Raw genomic sequence first — 18,998 nt, forward strand, 5'->3', positions numbered from 1 at the left:
TTGTGTACACTGCTCCTATGCAGACTATTGCAAACTTTAGGTTTACTTTGTAGTCATGATGTTCTTATGCCATTATGGGGTCTGATCTCTCTCGGACATAAAGGATCTTTACTCTCTCTCTACAGCTCGATCACCCTGACTTGGTGGAAGGCCTTATCCTAATAAACATTGACCCATGTGCAAAAGGCTGGATTGATTGGGCCGCTTCCAAGGTAAGATCATACATGCATACCCTGTGTATTCTGTGTACATGTCTAGTGGAATGTTAACAAGCCTCCTGTGCTTTTATACCGACCATTGTGAAGATGGCAAAACTTCCCATGTATGTTACATGTCGCAATGTGTAAGTGCAGACACAACTAGGAGGGTGGTGCGGAGAGATGTTCACTGGTTAGAATGAATTTGGACATTGCTCAGCAAAAAAAATATAAAATATAGATTTATAATTTTTTTTTTTTTCTTTTTTATTCATGGTGAAGCTGATGACATGAATTCTTATCTTCTAGTTCTCTGGCTGGACATCGAACATAGTGGACATTGTGCTGGCTCACCTCTTTGGTGATGTAAGTAGTGCTCGGTCTGCATCCTGCAGCTTTACAAGGCTTGGATTGATGTATTTGTTTCACTAACTGACCTATTGGTACTTAGGATAATTGTGCTGTAGATAGAAATTCTGTTTTTAGAAGTTCTCGTTTTGTTTACACAGGAAGAACTGGAGTCAAATCTGGACCTGGTTCAGACCTACAGATTACATATTGCCCAGGATATAAATCAAGAAAACCTTCAACTCTTTGTCAATTCCTATAACGGGTAACTTGCTGATCTGTAGTCAAAATATTGGGTTATTTTAGCTCCTTAACGACCGTTGTAAAGTGGCCACTGGCCTTATTCGATCATTGCTGTTTTAAAATGGCAGTCGCAAGTAAGTCTATAGTGCCCCATCCCAAAAGTCTGAAAATCCCTGGAGTCTCAGCTGCTGGGGGGCAGCTCAGAAACTGGAGAACTTATCAGGGCCGTTTTTTACGAACTTTTAGTCGCTGTTCTTCATTGAGGCCGGGGTCACACTAGCTATGAATATGGACGAGTACTATAACCTCTCATAGCACTCGGACCAGTGTTCATCTATAAGGCAGCTCATAGCAGCGTTTTTTTTTTTTCTTTCTTCTCGTCCGTTTTCAACGTGCAAGTGAAATCGCAGTATGCCACCAACACTCAGCTGAGTCTCGGCTCACTCGCCACCCATATAAGCCTATGGGTGCAAGTGAGACAATGCACATCACTTGGATATCATCCGAGTGCTGTGCGATACACTGACCCCGGCAATGGACAAATTCATTTGTCTCCTCCGCAGCTGTGCGAGAGGCTGAGCACAGATGCATGACGCCCAGCTCCCACTCGCAGCAGAGCAGGAGCCGAGGGTCATTAGCATATCGCATCCAATGCTCACATTGAATGCCATACATTCGTCTCACCCCGGTCTAACAGTGATCACATAAGCGTCCACTAAAAAAAAAAAAAAAATTCTCTTCTGACATATACTGTTGGAGAGAAATGATGTCCCAAACCCCTGCCAGTACCTTTTGCCATCGCCTGGCCCTCCGCTTCCTGTTGATTTAAGAGACCTTTTTGTGAAAAACTTCAATATGACAACCGAGTTATCAAATTCTGTTATACCTGTGGGTTCAAATTTTAGTATACTCCTGGATAAAATTTTTGAGTTGTGTAGTTTCCAAAATAGTCACTAGTAAAGGTTTTATCACCGTTCAGGCACAACAGGGGTTCTTCAAATGTCAACCCCCCCCCCCCCCCCCAGTCACTTAAAATGCGATTTAGTCCCCCCCAAAAAAAATTGCAAAAAACAATCACTGGTCAAGCTTTTAACCCTTATAACTTACTAACAAAAAGAATACAAAATGATGCTGATGTAAAGTAGACAGTCATTATTTTGTGTATCATAACTTCCTGACTTAAGGGCATAAGAATTAAGTTTGCAAAATTTTTAAAATTTGAAAATTTCCAGTATTTTCACAAATGCAAGTCATATCGAACAAATGTTACCACTCTTTTTCGTGACATACTGTACTTCATAACAATCTCGACCTGTGTGTTTCGTTGAAGCATTTCCCAGTTATTACCACATAAAGTGACAGTGGTCAGATTTAAAAAATAAAAAAAATATATATATATATATATATATATATATATTTTGCCTGGTCAGTAAAGTACAATGTTTGAAAACAGTCTCTGGAACGCTTCAACATATCCCACCGGTTCAGAGGTTTTTTTCATCACACATTGTACTTCACTATAGTGGTAAAATTTGTTCGGTATGACTTGGGTGGGGTTGAATGGAAAATGTAATGAAAAATGCAATTTCCAAACTTTCAGTCTTGTATCCTTAACCCCTTAGAAACCAAGCAACTTTTCACCTCCATGACCAAGCCAAATTTTAAAACTCAATTGTGGCCTATGTGCCAATAACTCTGGAACACTTTAATATATCCCACTGATTCTGAGTTACTGGCACAAAGCTAAACATTAATCAGCAGTATGGGCAAAAAAATATAGGTGCATTCAAAGTCTGTGTATGATCAGAAGTGTGCCTGCCAAACTACCTTAACCCTAAATCGGTTGGTCAATGTGCTGGGCAGGTGCAAGTACCCCCTGGAGACTGGTAGGTTCACCTGTGAGGATGCACACCATGAGTTCAGGGACCTAATCCTTGTTTTAAGAAGCTGTGCCAATCAAGGTTTGTTGTATATCTATCTTACCAACGCTATGGAGTTGTTCACTAAATGTCAGAACTCTAATTACACAAATTATCTTTTATTCCTTTACTAGTCGCAAAGATCTGGAAATTGAAAGACCAGCGCTTCCATGCGACTCTTCTGAAGGCACTCTCAGGTAAGTGGGGTCAAAGAACCTGTCAGCTCAGTGCTTTTTTCCCCAGCCCCTCTACCGCTGAGATTTCATCCAGAGACTGGGTATAATATAACAAGGTGTTTCTTCAAAAATATCAATTTAATATTACAGCAGTGGTTTTATATTACAAAATTGTGCTAAAAGGTGTGTTGGTGTTTTTTTTTGTTTTTTTGTTACATGGGTTCTGTCATGCATAACATCATGCCTTATGAGTTATTCTTCCTCGGGAGCAAGGATGTCCTACTCAAATACACAATAGGCCAAACCTAAAAACTTAAAATAAAGTCGCTGGCTAACCTTTATTTATGACAGTGGTGAAGGGAATTTGCCTAGGATAGGGAGAACCTCTGTGCTCTGGAGAAGTTGGGGTTGTGGGAATGGAAAGGGTGTGGTAATCCTCAAATGGAAGGGAAAAATGGGGAAGTAGAACATCAGAAGTGCATATACAGCACTGAAATCAGTCAAGATGATGGGGTGAACGAAGAGTAAGATGTGAAAATACATGACCAAATAAAGCAATAAAATAAATCCTGGCATGAGCCCATCAGCTCAATAATATATCTGTGCCCAGAATGTGGAGGAGATGGAGGGCAGTAACCAGGGAGTGTGCCAGACGGGGAAACGGGATTTGTAGTATCAGTGGTGCATGCGCTGTCTATTGGCGGGCAGTAGACATTTGTGTTTTGTTTTTTTTTTTGTTTTTTTTTAATTTTTATTTTGTCAGTCCAAATATAATGACGTTTCGGGCCAGATTTACAGTTTGACATCTATGCTCTTGAGTATTTCTTCACAGTGGTGCCTGTGCATGTGTATTATAGTAGTGTACGGCTTTACGTAGTTCATACACACTAACTACTTCACTGATTCTGTTGTCTGTCCCAAAGCCTCCCATACCATGAAGTATCCTGTTTCTTTTCTAGGTGTCCTGCCTTGTTGGTGGTTGGTGATAACTCTCCTGCAGTCGATGTTGTGGCAAGTATATCTTTTCTCATCACTGTTACTAGACATGCATATAGGCTGTCAGCCTGTTGGATCTGCTGAAAATCAGAAACTGAAGACCTTTCCTAGATTATCAGCAAGCTGTAGAAAAGCTTGTAAAAACTTATGAATACAGCTAACTTTTTTTGTGGGTTTTTTTTTTTTTTTTCTTTTTTGATTTGTAGGTAGAATGCAACTCAAGGTTAGATCCAACAAGAACAACCCTACTAAAGGTGAGCTATAACCAGTAACAAGCTTTAGAAAACTAACCTATTGTACCAGAGCAGCAATGTGCTGTGACTAAAGATGCAGCCTGACAGATGGGCCCCACACTCCACCACTTGGCTGCCTCTGCTTTCTATAGAAACCACTAATTATGGGCTCAGTTGGACAGTAATGGTGCCAGTCAAATTGAGGCATTTCATTCAGTTTTCATCATGGCTTCTGAATGTGAAAACATTCATGATAAATTTGCATGTTTCCACACTTAGTGGCAGCCTGTGTAGCATGCCAAGCAATCGCTTGTAACTGTCTGGCATGTTTTGGCTAGATAACTTAATCACAGATGTAGGATTCTGTTTGCATTTTAATATTGGCTAATGAAACTGAAGCTAGGCTCGTCTTCATACAGTGCTCCACACTGAGCAGTCTTAGGCAAAGTTCTCACTGGACGTTTGTTTTTTTATGCCAATTCTCAGCTGCAGTTTACAGTACCAGCTAGTGTATATACTCAAGTATAAGCCAACCTTAGTATAAGCCGAGGTACCAAATTTTACCACAAAAAGTGGGAAAACTTATTGACTAGATTATAAGCCTGGTATGCACAGGCCCCCTCATCCCTATCCTGATATGCATGGTCCCCACCAGAAACCTTAACCCCTTAACGACCGCCGATACCCTTAACTGCCGCCGTTAAAAGGCGTACTTAAACCACAGCGCCGTTAATTAACGGCGCTGTGGTTTATTAAGTATCCTTAACTGCCGCCGTTAAAAGGTGTACTTAAACCACAGCGCCGTTAATTAACGGCGCTGTGGAAAAAGTGAATAGCGCCCCCCAGAGTCGGATTTTCTCTGGGGTCTCGGTTACCGGGGGTAGCCGAGACCCCAGAGAACATGATTCGGGGTTTTTTTTACCGACCCCCTGAGTTGCGATCGCCGGTAATTAACCGTTTACTGGCGGTCGCAAAAACGCGATTTCCCATTTAATTTCTCTGTCCTCCGATGTGATCGGACAACAGAGGACAGAGAAATGGGGTCCCCGATAGCCCCCCGATACTCACCTGTCACCCCCGGTGTTCCTCGTGGCTCCCGATGGGCGCCGCCATCGTGTTCCAGCCAAAAAATGGTGGGCGCAGTGCGCCCGCCGGCTGGCACCCGGAAGATCTTTAGGGTCTCGGCTGCCGGGGGTAGCAGAGACCCCAAAGAACATGATCGGGGTCAGTTTCTCCGTCCCCTGTTTTGCGATCGCCGGTAATTAACTGTTTACCGGCACCCGCAAAAAAAAAAGCGATGTGTAATTCGGTCCTCTGATGTGGACAGAGGACCGAGAAATAGGGGGATTCGGGGACCCTGTTATACTTACCAGTGTCCCTGGGTCCTCCTGTGTCCTCTCCTGGCCGCCGGCTTCTTCCTCCGGTAAGAAAATGGTGGGCGCATGCTCAGTGCGCCCGCCATGATCGGCCGGCAGCTAGAGGGGTTGGGGCTAAAGTTAGGGCTAGGGTTGGGGCTAATGTTAGGACTAGGGTTGCAGCTAAAGTTAGGGTTAGAGTTGGGGTTAGGGGTTTGGATTAGGGTTGGCATTAGGGTTACGATTGGGGTTAGGGGTGTATTGGGATTAGGGTTAGGGTTGAGATTAGGATTAGAGGTGTGTTGGATTTAGAGTTATGGTTGTTTTGGGGTTAGGGTTGTGATTATCGTTAGAGTTGTGATTAGGATTATGGATCGGGTTGGGATTAGGGTTAGGGGTGTGTTGATGTTAGGGTTGGAGTTAGAATTGGGGGGGGTTTCCACTGTTTAGGTACATCAGGGGGTCTCCAAACGCCACAGCCAATTTTGCACTCAGTCAAATGGTGCTCCCTCCCTTCTGAGCTCTGCCGTGCGCCCAAACAGTGGTCCCCCCCCCCACACACACACACACACACACGGGGTATCAGTGTACTCAGGACAAATTGGACAACAACTTTTGGGGTCCAATTTCTCTTGTTACCCTTATGAAAATAAAAACTTTGGGGCTAAAAAAACTTTTTTGTGGAAAAAAATATATATATTTTATTTTCACGACTCTGAATGCCCAAGTGCTTCACAGAAGTTTATAATGCAAAGTTCTCACCACACATCTAGATAAGTTCCTTGGGGGGTCTAGTTTCCAAAATGGGGTGTCACTTGTGGGGGGTTTCTACTGTTTAGCTACAGCAGGGGCTCTGCAAACGCAACATAAACGCCCGCAGACCATTCTATCAAAGTCTGCATTCCAAAACGGCGCTCTTTCCCTTCCGAGCCCCAATGGGTACTCGGGACAAATTGGTCAACAGATTTTGGGGTCCAATGTCTCCTGTTACCCTTGAGAAAATAAAAAATTGCAGGCTAAAAAATCATTTTTGAGGAAGGAAAAAAGATTTTTTATTTTCACGGCTCTACGTTATAAACTTCTGTGAAGCACTTGGGGGTTCAAAGTGCTCACCACACATCTAGATGAGTTCCTTGGGGGTCTAGTTTCCAAAATGGGGTCACTTGTGGGGGGTTTCTACTGTTTAGGCACATCAGGGGCTCTCAAAACGCGACATGGCGTCCGATCTCCATTCCAGCCAATTCAACATTGAAAAAGTAAAACGGTGCTCCTTCTCTTCCAAGCTTTGCGGTGCGCCCAAACAGTGGTTTACCCCCACATATGGGGGTATCTGCGTATTCAGGGGAAATTGCACAACAAAATTTATGGTTAAATTTCTGTTTTTAATCTTGTGAAAATAAAAAAAAAAAAAAAATGGTTCTGAAGTAAAATGTTTGCAAAAAAGTTAAATGTTCATTTTTTCCTTCCACATGGTTTCAGTTCCTGTGAAGAACGTAAAGGGTTAAACTTCTTTAATGCGGTTTTGAGCACCTTGAGGGGTGTAGTTTTTAGAATGGTGTCACACTTGGTTATTTTCTTTCTATTCATATAGACCCCTCAAAATGACTTCAAATGTGATGTGGTCCCTAAAAAAAAAAAGTTGACCAGCAATTTCTTACTTTTTTTTTTTTACCTCCCTAACAAAAAAATGTTTCCAAAATTGTGCTGATGTAAAGTAAGACGTGGGAAATGTTATTTATTAACTATTTTTTGTGACATATATCTGATTTAAGGGAATAAAAATACAAAGTTTGAAAATTGCAAAATTTTAAAAATTTTCGCCACATTTCCGTTTTTTTCATAAGTAAGCGCAAGTAAGATCGAAGAAATGTTACCAGTAACATGAAGTACAATATGTCACGAAAAAAACCATGTCAGAATCAGCAGGATCTGTTAAAGCAATCCAGAGTTATAACCTCAAAGTGAGTTTGTCAGAATTGTAAAAATTGGCTCAGTCATTAACCCCTTACTGACATCGGACGGTATAGTACATCTGATGTCAGCTCCCCTGCTTTGATGCAGGGCTCCGCGGTGAGCCCGCATCAAAGCCGGGACATGTCAGCTGTTTTGAACAGCTGACATGTGCCCGCAATAGCGGCGGGTGAAAACGCGATTCACCCGCCGCCATTAACTAGTTAAATGCCGCTGTCAAACGCAGACAGCGGCATTTAACTACCACATCCGGCCGGGCGGCAGGAAATGACTGCATCGCCGACCCCCGTCACATGATCGGAGGTCGGCGATGCTTCTCCATTGTAACCATAGAGGTCCTTGAGACCTCTATGGTTACTGATCACCGGTAGCTGTGAGCGCCACCCTGTGGTCGGTGCTCACAGCACACCTGATTTTCTACTACATAGCAGCGAACAGCAGATCGCTGCTATGTAGCAGAGGTGATCGTGCTGTGCCTGCTTCTAGCCTCCCATGGAGGCTATTGAAGCATGGCAAAAGTTAAAAAAAAGTTTAAAAAATGTGAAAAAAATATAAGTTTAAATCACCCCCCTTTTGCCCCAATCAAAATAAATCAATAAAAAAAAAATCAAATCTACACATTTGGTATCGCCACGTTCAGAATCGCCCGATCTATCAATAAAAAAAAGCATTAACCTGATCGCTAAACGGCGTAACGAGAAATCGAAACGCCAGAATTACGTTTTTTTGGTCGCTGCGACATTGCATTAAAATGCAATAACGGGCGATCAAAAGAACGTATCTGCACCAAACTGGAATAATTAAAACGCCAGCTCAGCACGCAAAAAATAAGCCCTCAACCGACCCCAGATCATGAAAAATGGAGACGCTACGAGTATCGGAAAATGGCGCTTTTTTTTTTTTTTTTTTTTTTTTTTTAGTAAAGTTCTGAATTTTTTTTCACTACTTAGGTAAAAAATAGCCTAGTCATGTTAGGTGTCTATGAACTCGTAATGGCAGGTCAGTTTTAGCATTTAGTGAACCTAGCAAAAAAGCCAAGCAAAAAAGTGTGGGATTGCACTTTTTCTGCAATTTCACCGCACTTGGAATTTTTTTTCCCATTGTCTAGTACACGACATGGTAAAACCAATGATGTCGTTCAAAAATACAACTTGTCCGGCAAAAAATAAGCCCTCACATGGCCAAATTGACGGAAAAATAAAAGTTATGGCTCTGGGAAGGAGGGGAGTGAAAAACGAACACGAGAAAACGGAAAAGCCCACGGTCATGAAGGGGTTAAGTACCAAATTGGCTCTGTCACTAAGGGGTTAAAACCATCCTACTTGCCTTCCTTTCGCTCCTTTGCAGCGTTTTGTTTTTGTGCCAGCAGCTGCTTTATGCTTTTTGAGCAATGCATGGCAGTGATGTCATACACTGCTTAGAAGCAGAGGACAGCTGCCAGAATACTCACTGCTCGCCACGCCGGGACTGTGTGGAGAGCAGTGAAAATTCCTTGTTCTTTAATTGTGGGCACAATCACTAGATGCAATGAGTACTTTGTGTTGCTGATATAGGCAGTAGCTGAAGATGGACCATGTATGTGTGATCAATTAATCTCTGATCCTCTGCACACCACTCACTGCATCCAAACAGAGCTGCCACTGAACATTGCTGTTGGGTATTGTGATTCAATTATTTTGTATTGTTTGTGGGGTCTCTGGGATGCCCCTTCATTTATCCTATATAGACTGTTATAAGGGTAACCTGACTAGTGTAAATGCCCAAACCGATTTCACTCATCTCATAGCTCTGAACAAAATGCATTGCTGTTATCCCTTCCTAAAATGTTCTTAATTTTTTGCTTTTATAGATGTCAGATTGCGGAGGATTACCACAAGCTGTGCAGGTTGGTGGTTTTATTATCAATATATATCATATTTGTGTTTGACGGTGGGTTTACTCTGACCTTCAGCAATTAAATGGCTGCTGATGAGATCTATGCAAGCCGTTGGGGGGGGGGGGGGGGTTGGGAACGTGATGAAAACTAACTTCACGACGAATTACTGTTTTACTAGTTTGTCAGACAGTTGGTGGTAGTTGATTTACACTGGCTATCTGGGACCTGTGAAGGCAACCTCGATATTTTGTATTAATCCTGCTTGGATTACAACTACTGTTATTTCTAGTTGGCTTCTGATGTGTAAATGGCTGTGTAGTGACAAATAACATCCAGTTTTCCTATGATGCAGCTGCTACTTGGATATGCACAGAGTATCATGGCTACTCAAGTGATATGCTCAAGTACCCTATGCAAACTCAAGTAGTGAGCTCCCTTGTTCAACCCGAATGATGACAGTCAATATGACTCCCTAATGTTATCAAATTCTGCATAGTACCTTTTGGGTTCAAAACCCTCAATACCCCTGTATAAAATCCTTCAGGGGTGTAGCTTCCAAAATGGGGTCACTTGTGAGAGTCTTGGCTTTGCAAATGCAACAAACATGGTGTCCACCAGCTTTCAGCCAAATTTGTGTTTAAAAAATTTAAGCCCTGCCGTTACTATAAACAGAACTTCTTGACTATAAGCAAGACACTGGTCCACGAGTCCATGTGTAAAGTGGGTAAACAACTGTGGGGTCCACTTTTTTTTTTTTTTTTTTTACATCTTGCTAAGGTGAGAAATTTTGGGCTACAGTGAGACCTTAGAAATAAAAATAAAAAAAAAATTTTGGACATTTATTCCTGTGTAACTGAAGTTACATTTTCAGACAAGTTAAGTATTTAAAGGGCCACTGTCACCCCCTCCAGCCATTATAAACTAAAAGAGCCACCTTGTGCAGCAGTAATGCTGCATTCTAACAAGGTGGCTATTTTAGTTTTTGGTGCATGTATTCCCAAAATAAAGCGTTTTATAACTTCTCCAAAATACCTGTCTTTCGCCAGGGAGGCAGGTCCTCACCCCCCTGCTTGAAACGCCACACTGCCGTCACTCAAATCTTTAGGGCGCCGCCCCCTCCGCTGTTTTCGCATGAAATTAATTTGTAGCATAGAGAACTGAGTCCAATTGTAGGGTGTTCTGGCTTTTAGAAGTTCATGTGTAGTGGATTAAAATTTCTCCTTTTGCAGAGTTTCTTTAGATAGATCATTAATGAAGGTTAAATGACTATACGGAGGAGAGGAATCTTGGCTCTTTTGATATACCCAGTAGTGTGTTTCTTACCCATTTGGGGTAAAATGAGTCAATAACATATGTAGCATCATCAGATGAAGAGCAGATGGCCTGCGTACTCTAAGGATATGTGCACACGATTCAGAAAACGCTGTGGATCCGCAGCAGTTTCCCATGGGTTTACATTACAATGTAAACCTATGGGAAACAAACGCTGTGCACATGCTACGGAAAAAACTGTGCGGAAGCGCAGCGGTTTACATTCCGCATCATGTCACTACTTTCTACGGATTCCACAGCGGTTTTACAGCTGCTCCAATAGAAAACCGCAGTTGTAAAACCGCAGTGAAATCTGCAGAAAAACTGGTAAATCCACAATAAATCTGCAGCAAAAACGCCGCCCGCCGGCGGGCACCAGGCAGATCTTTGGGGTCTCTGCTGCCGGGGGTAGCCGAGACCCCCAAAGAACATGATCGGGGTCGGTTTAACGACCCCTGTTTTGCGATCGCCGGTAATTAACCGTTTACCGGCAATTGCAAAAAAAGAAAAAGCTGCGTACATTCTGTCCTCTGATGTGAGCGCAAATCGGAGGACAGAGAAATAGGGGGATTTGGGGATCTTATCATACTTACCAGTGTCCCTGGGTCCTCCTGCGTCCCCCTCCTGGTCGCCCGCTTCTTCCTCCGGGAAGAAAATGGCGGGCGCAGTGCGCCCACCGTGATGTGCCAGCAGAGGAAGATTCTTCCTCCTATTTTGGTCACTGTGTGATCCTATCACAGTGATCAAAATAATAATAAAATGTGAATAAACCCCCCCTTATCACCCCCTTAGTTAGGAAAAGATGATAAAATGCATACTTTTTTTTTATTTCTATTTTCCGGTTAGGGTTAGGGCTGGGGCTAAAGTTAAGGCTAGGGTTGGGGCTAATGTTAGGGTTAGAGTTGGGATTAGGGTTACGTTTGGGATTAGGGTTAGGGTTGAGATTATAATTAGGGGTGTGTTGAGCTTAAGGATTTGGTTATGGTTAGGGTTGGGATTAGGGTTAGGGGTGTGTTGCGGTTAGGGTTGGAGTTAGAATTGGGGGGGGGGGTTTCCACTGTTCAGGTACATCAGGGGGTCTCTACGCCACAGCCAATTTTGTGTTCAAAAAGTCAATTGGTGCTCCCTCCCTTCTGAGCTCTGCCGTGTGCCCAAACAGTGGTTTACCCCCACATATGGGGTATCAGCGTACTCTGGACTGATTGGACAACAACTTTTGGGGCCCAGTTATTCCTGTTACCCTTGCAAAAATAAAACAAAATTGGGGGCTAAAAAATCATTTGTGGGGGGAAAAAATGATTTTTTATTTTCATGGCTCTGCGTCAAACTTCTGTGAAGCACTTGGGTGTTCAAAATCCTCACCACATATCTAGATAAGTTCCTTGGGGGTCTGGTTTCCAAAATGGGGTCACTTTTGGGGGGTTTCTACTGTTTAGGTACATCAGGGGCTCCGAAAATGCAACATGACACCCGCAGACCATTCCATCAAATTCTTCATTTTAAAACGTCACTACTTCCCTTCCGAGCCCTTATGTGTGCCCAAACAGTGGTCCCCCCCCCCCCCCCCCACACACACACACACACACACACACACACACATATATGGGGTATCGGTGTACTCATAACAAATTATACAACAAATTTTGTGGTCCAATTTCTCCTGTTACCCTTGGGAAAATAAAAATAAATTGGGGGATAAAAAAAAAATCTTTTGTGGAAAAAAAATATATATTTTTCACGACTCTGCATTATAAACTTCTGTGAAGCACTTGGGCATTCAAAGTGCTCACCACACATCTAAATAAGTTCCTTGGGGGGTCTAGTTTCCAAAATGGGGTCACTTGTGGGGGGTTTCTACTGTTTAGGTAAATCAGGAGCTCTGCAAATGCAACATGACGCCCGCAGACCATTCCATCAAAGTCTGCATTTTAAAACCTCACTACCCTTCCGAGCCCCGATGTGCGCCCAATCGGTGGCCCCCCACCCCCACATATGGGGTATCAGCGTACTCAGCAGAAATTGCACAACAAATTTTGTGGTTCATTTTCTCTTTACCCTTGTGAAAATAAAAAAAAAAATGGTTCTGAAGTAAAATGTTTGCAAAAAAGTTAAATGTTCATTTTTTACCTTCCACATTGTTTCAGTTGCTGTGAAGCACATCGAGGGTTAAACTTCTTGAATGTGGTTTTGAGCACCTTGAGGGGTGTAGTTTTTAGAATGGTGTCAAGTTTGGGTATTTTCTGTCATGTACACCCCTCAAAGTGACTTTAAATGTGAGATGGTCCCTAAAAAAAAAAAAAAAAAAAAAAATGTTAATTTTGTTGTAAAAATGAGAAATTGCTGGTCAACTTTTAACCCTTATAACTTCCTAGCAAAAAAAAAAATTGTTTCCAAAATTGTGCTGATGTAAAGTAGACATGTGGGAAATGTTGTTTATTAACTATTGTGTGACATATCTCTCTGATTTAAGGGTATAAAAATTAAAAGTTTGAAAATTGCTAAATTTTAAAAAATTTGCCATATTTCCGTTATTTTCATAAATAATCGCAAGTAATATTGAATAATGTTACCACTAACATGAATTACAACATGTCACAAAAAAAAAACAATCTTCGAATCGGCGGGATCCGTTAAGGCGTTCCAGAGTTATAACCTCATAAAGTGACAGTGGTCAGAATTGTAAAATTGGCCCGGTCATTAAGTACCAAATTGGGTCTGTCACAAAGGGGTTAAGCCTGTTACTAAAATGTTTTTAGTTCTGGGATATTTTCAACACTGCATGTCCGTCCGTCTTCCTCATTTGGTTTACTATAACAGTATATCTGAGGAGACTAACTGTATTTGTCACTATTTTATTTAGCCTGGAAAACTGGCAGAGGCCATGAAATATTTCATACAAGGACTGGGATACAGTAAGTAACTTGTATTTTTAGTTCCCATTAATGGAGTCTGCAGTATTGCAGGAGTATTGTAATTGCCTTTTGGTATTATGGGCCCAGCACCCCCTGGTGGTCATCTATGGAAGCTTGGTTGATGGGTTGGGGTTCTTCAGTGTCGTTTTTTTTTTTTTGTTTGTTTGTTTTTTTTTTCTCCTGAACAGCGGGAAAAAAAGTGCACTGGCTACAATTGGTCCATGTGTGATTGTCACACAGGGATGGGAAACGCTCATCTAAATGAACCCTAAGAAATATTCCGGTAGAACTGCTAATCCTCCTGAATATCCGCATTTGTCACCTGCTGGATATTGCAGACTATGGAAGTCCTAGTGTATAGCACCAAGCAGATTTTCAATACTGAGGAATTGATACAAGGTGTATTGGAAAATGTCTGAATACATAGCGTGGATAGTCCATTTCTTGTGCTCCTAACGGTTTGCTGTGTGCCCTTTTCTCCTGTTGTGTGTCCCTGCAGTTCCATACGTTCAGCTCAGTCACTTGAGCAGTGAATCAGGTATCTGTAGTGCAGCCAGAAGGCGTTCAGCACGTCTTGGGATGTTGCTGCTGTCAGTAGACTGTGACTTGTGCTTTGGTGGATGTAAATGTGATGTATTATGTAACTGCATCGTACAGTGGCTTGTCGGCATGTTTGTGCATGATGCATGTCTGAGTTTTTATATCGAAGTCTAAGGCTAAAGGATTTTCCCTAATTTTTGTATAATCCAGTGGTGGTTCACGAGTGAGAACGGCACCGCACCGGTCTACAGGCTCTGTGTGGTATTGCAGTTTTGCTCAAGTGACCTAAGTGGAGCTGAACTAATCAAGCCAAGCAGAGCACAACCTGTTAATGTGTGCATCTGTTGAAGAAAAAAAAAAAGAAAAAAGTTGTTTCTATACACAATGTGCATACATGCGTGTGTGTGGTCACAATGAAACGCCTTCACAGCAGATGTTTATGAACATATGTATGGTTCCAGTGTAGGACTGGCTGCAGCCACTGCCCCAAGATCTGACCTTGGAGGAGGTTGGGCACATAGTGTCAGTTTATACAAAAATTAGGATCCCTTTAACATGGCAGCTCTGACGGTAAATGGTGATGTTGCTTGGGCATTGAATGTACAGTAACCCTCAACATCCAGTCAGTTCTGTTTATTGCTCCATATAACAGTGTCTTGCTGAGTTGTAGCCATTCAGCCTTGGTGAGTCTAATGTAGATTTCCATTTCTCTCCAGTGGCAACTTGCAGTATGACCAGGCTCGCACGTGCTCGTACCCAGTCTGCCTCCAGCAGTGGCTCAACTGAGGTGCCCCGAAGCCGCTCCCAGACCAGCAGTGCCACAGTAGACACCACGCCAGGCTCTGCAACGACACAGGACATCGAAGAGGCTCCGCAGACAATAGAGCTATCATGCTAGATCGTATCCTCCGCCTGTCTGCTGTACTATGGACCCGTGCAGACCTGCAACCTGAGTGACCCTGGAAATGCCCTTCCCATTTCTTCCCATGAAACCATCGACATGTATAATGTGCATGAACTATTCTGTATCCTTCTCAGATTAGTATTTGATGGATTTTCTTTCTATCTGCAGTAATTCTTTCCTTTGTATCATTCCTGGAGTCTTCTTGTGGTTGGACTGTTCTGTGACATGCACTGAATCTCACGTGTTTTGTTTATAGCTGACATGGGTTCACTTTTTTTTTTTTTTTTTTCCCCTCCCCCCCCCCCCCTTTCCCAGTCTTTACACCCAGTGTTAACCAGAGAATTATTTCCTTGCAGGAGAAAAATGTATTGGTGGTCTCTAGATTTCCTGTGGTGTAATGAACGTTATTGCACTTGATGTAGAACTTTCTTCATACAGCTATATGGTTTAGGAACACACTGCCGATATCTCATGTAAGCAAATCTGAGCCTTTACCAGAGACACAAAGGGATCTTCTCATGATTTTAACTTCTGAAATGTAGAACACAAAAGGAACCGTCAGGAAGTCTTAGTGGTTACCCATTATCCAGTTGTCATAGCTGCGCTTCGTTCTTGGTTTGTATGTTTTTGTTTTTTTGCCTTTGTCACTTCACTCTGTGTTAATCAAAAATTTATGGATATCCTATTAAAATGCAGAAAGCTGATAATAGGGATCCTTTCCATTAGACTGTGTGATGTTAAAAAAATTATCTGCTCTCCTGCCAGAACTTGCACCACTCTGGTCCAACGTTTGGTAGCTCAGCACCTGAAGGAGGTCTCCAGCACCAAGACCAATCAAGTACAGGCGCAAGGTTCTCCCTGTGGTGGGTAAAAAGTTTATTGCACCTTCTGATCTAATGGTGTTCAGTCTCCAGCTACCATCCTTTTATATATGGCAGTTCCAGCTTTACAGGTGCTGGAGATGGATGGAGAAGTAGTAGAGAAGATGCACTAAACTTGTTTTGGCCACTTAAGGGTACACAGAGGACTTGGGATGGGTTTAAATGGTCACTTTGCGCTGACACTGCCTTTGAGTTATTAACTCTTCCCATTAACAAGTAATGTTTGATTTAGTTTTGTCTTATTTTAACTGAAGTAAATCCTGTATTCTAATTTTTAAATTCCTCTTTTGAACATCTGCTCAAATGCCTCCTGGAAATGTGAATGAATTGGTAGTTCAGTCAATATCCGGTGTCCCTACACTCTCCAGTCAGTGCTGACAGCCTTTTACAGCTGGATCTTGCCATTTCCCATGTCAGTGGTTGTGTGGTGCTGTACAAATTCTGTATTTCCAGGAGGTATTAAAGAACTGCACAATTGTAGATGCTTCAGTGTTTTAAAGGGGTTTTCAATAACTAACATATTCATGTGCCATGTGTAGAATAGGTCTTCAATACTGATGAGTAAATATGCTTGGATAAGGTGGTGTTCAAGCATGCCTGGGTGCTAACAAAGTGTTTTTGGCATGCTCCAAAAAATGTTTGAGTGCCTGCACCTGCTGTTCGGTCGCAACACATCCGGCAATCCCTGCATGTGGTGTTGCTGTCAAAAAGAGCATATACTTCGAGCACACCAAAGCCATTTAGTTGGCATCCAAGCATGCTCGGATAACTCATCTGAGCATGTTTGCTCATCACTAGTCCTCAACATGAAATCGATGCTGTTCAGCACCACCACTGATCATACATTGCCTAGATCTGGCCAGAGTAGTGGAGTGAATCGCTGTATTTCATTCAGTGGCTGCTGCCAAATACTGTAAACTGTAGCCTATGGTCTATTCAAGTGAAGAGCTCAACAGCAGTAGTGATCAGCGGCCATAAAGCAATGTACATGGTTTCCACTTCAGACATCAGCTGATATGGTCTACATCCAGCCGCAGCAGATCATCAACGTCAGATCAATTAGCACCTCCACTGACCTATTCAACACTAGGCCATTGTTATGTTAGTCCTATGCATTCTGTTAATGGAATGACTAGTAATTAGAAAACATACATTAAAAAGGACATGTCTTTAAAGTAAAAAAACATTATAAAATAAAGGATCATTAGAGGATGCCAGAGCTCCGTGGGTAAAGTGTTCTGACCTTCTCATGCTCTGTCAGTGTGCACCAACTCTGTAATGAATAACCCAGAGATCAGGGTCTCCATACCTCACCCTTTCCCCAGAGCTACAGTGCGAGACCTGTATTATTGACACTGGCCTACCATGACTGGTCCTTAGAAACTGCACTGATTCAGAAAACAATGTGGATATTGGTTGGCCTTAAATATAGAATGAAGAAAATACAACAGAAGCGATTGTTTTGGCTAAATTAGTTTTGGGGTCTAGTGGGATCTATACATGTGTATAGTGGAAATGAAGAGTCACTTGTTCAAATACCAAAAATTAGTGAAATGCTGTCAGTACTGGGTTTCTCAAGCCGCAGCTACTGACTTCTCATACACCTCATACCAGGTCCACTACTGTAGAATGTAGACATCGTTGTCATATCTGTTTTTATTTGTACCCTAGAGTTGTGCCCCCTCCTTAGCACCTCTTGAGCACCCCCTGTGGGTTACAGATGGACATGACTGTTTTGTGCCTAGTCACCTTTTTAGCCAGCAGTAGTAATAGACCGATTAAAATGTAAAGGGATTTACTACTTTCTATCTTATTAGCAAGCCTATATTATATATTTTCCTGTAGTTGAACAAGAATGTAGACTCGAGTATAACCGTTCTAATAGTTTTCTGCTGTTTAAATAAAAGCATTGTCATTCTAATGGACTCTGTTCTTATTAATAATGAAAACTGCTGTGTCCTGTCCTGCAGCTGTAGAAGTCTAAAGGGTTCTTCACAAAATCACAATGCATCTACACTGACTGATCCCAATTCATTAGTGTTTTGTCATGTTTCTGGCATTAAACACTTGGCTGTGCAAAAGTTTTACGACTGACTGAGTTGGTTAGTACTCGCGTGAAAATGCAAAGTCAACAGAGCCAATGCCTGCCCGACGGATTTATCAAAACTTGGAGGAGAAAAGTGTTCTGATATAACAATTCTGGCAAGGCACACTTTGTGATTCCCAGTGGTTAGATGCACTTGATTCAGTAAGTATTATGCGCCTCTTTTTGGCCTCATCTTGCTCTACCACATGCTTTCATTTAAGACTGACCTGTACAACGCCGGTGTTTAAAATATACTCCATGCGCCTTATTCACAGTCTTGAATACTCCTGCTTCTGTACGGTCCTGTACACAAGTGTCACCTTTTGTCATGTGTAACTAGTCATTAACCCCTTCATGACCTTGGGTTTTTCCGTGTTCGTTTTTCGCTCCCCTCCTTCCCAGAGCCATAACTTTATTTTTCTGTCAATATGGCCATGTGAGGGCTTATTTTTGGCGAAACGAGTTGGAATTTTTTTCACTGTTTGCTTTTACCATGTCGTGTACTAGAAATGGTGTTGTTCAAAAGTACAAGTACGGTGAAATTGCAAAAAAAGTGCAATCCCACACTTGGTTTTTTGCTTGGCTATTTTACTAGGTTCACTAAATTCTAAAACTGACCTGCCATTATGATTCTCCAGGTCATTACAAGTTCATAGACGCCAAACATGTCTAGGTCCTCTTTTATCTAAGTGGTAAAAAAAAATTCTAAACTTTGCTAACAAAAAATTGCTGCATTTTCCAATACCCGTAGCGTCTCCATTTTTCATGATCTGGGGTCAGTTGAGGGCTTATGTTTTTGCATTCCAAGCTGATGTTTTTATTGATACTACTTTTGTGCAGATTGATCGCCCGTTATTGCATTTTAATGCAATGTCGCTGCGACCAAAAACAGTAACTCTGGCGTCTCAAATTTATATTTTTTTTCTCGTTACGCCATTTAGCAATCAGAATTGCCCGATCAATAAAGATTAACCTGAACACGGCGATACTAAATATGTGTAGGTTTGATTTTTTTATTTTTATTTTTTTCCATTTTGAATGGGGCGAAAG

At 42.1% G+C, this 18,998-nt stretch overlaps 1 protein-coding gene across 9 annotated transcripts in view; it reads left to right on the forward strand.

Annotated features, from left to right (window-relative positions):
- The window catches only part of LOC143765435 (protein NDRG3-like), a 61,338-nt gene extending 43,555 nt beyond the window's left edge, over positions 1 to 17,783 (forward strand). For 3 of the 9 annotated variants that reach the window (XM_077252098.1, XM_077252099.1, XM_077252101.1), the window contains exons 8-17: positions 126 to 212; positions 507 to 563; positions 707 to 810; positions 2,842 to 2,904; positions 3,843 to 3,894; positions 4,086 to 4,133; positions 9,288 to 9,323; positions 13,486 to 13,537; positions 14,037 to 14,075; positions 14,794 to 17,783. In XM_077252098.1, coding sequence (XP_077108213.1) covers positions 126 to 212; positions 507 to 563; positions 707 to 810; positions 2,842 to 2,904; positions 3,843 to 3,894; positions 4,086 to 4,133; positions 9,288 to 9,323; positions 13,486 to 13,537; positions 14,037 to 14,075; positions 14,794 to 14,975 — 720 coding nt within the window. In that variant the 3' untranslated portion in view covers positions 14,976 to 17,783. Of the gene's footprint in view, positions 1 to 125; positions 213 to 506; positions 564 to 706; positions 811 to 2,841; positions 2,905 to 3,842; positions 3,899 to 4,085; positions 4,134 to 9,287; positions 9,324 to 13,485; positions 13,538 to 14,036; positions 14,076 to 14,793 lie in introns of all 9 variants that reach the window. The other 6 variants (XM_077252095.1, XM_077252096.1, XM_077252097.1 and 3 more) reach the window with 3 other exon arrangements.
- Positions 17,784 to 18,998: the final 1,215 nt, after the last annotated feature.

The sequence above is a fragment of the Ranitomeya variabilis genome, chromosome 4, assembly GCF_051348905.1.
Source record: "Ranitomeya variabilis isolate aRanVar5 chromosome 4, aRanVar5.hap1, whole genome shotgun sequence".
Lineage (NCBI taxonomy): Eukaryota > Metazoa > Chordata > Amphibia > Anura > Dendrobatidae > Ranitomeya > Ranitomeya variabilis.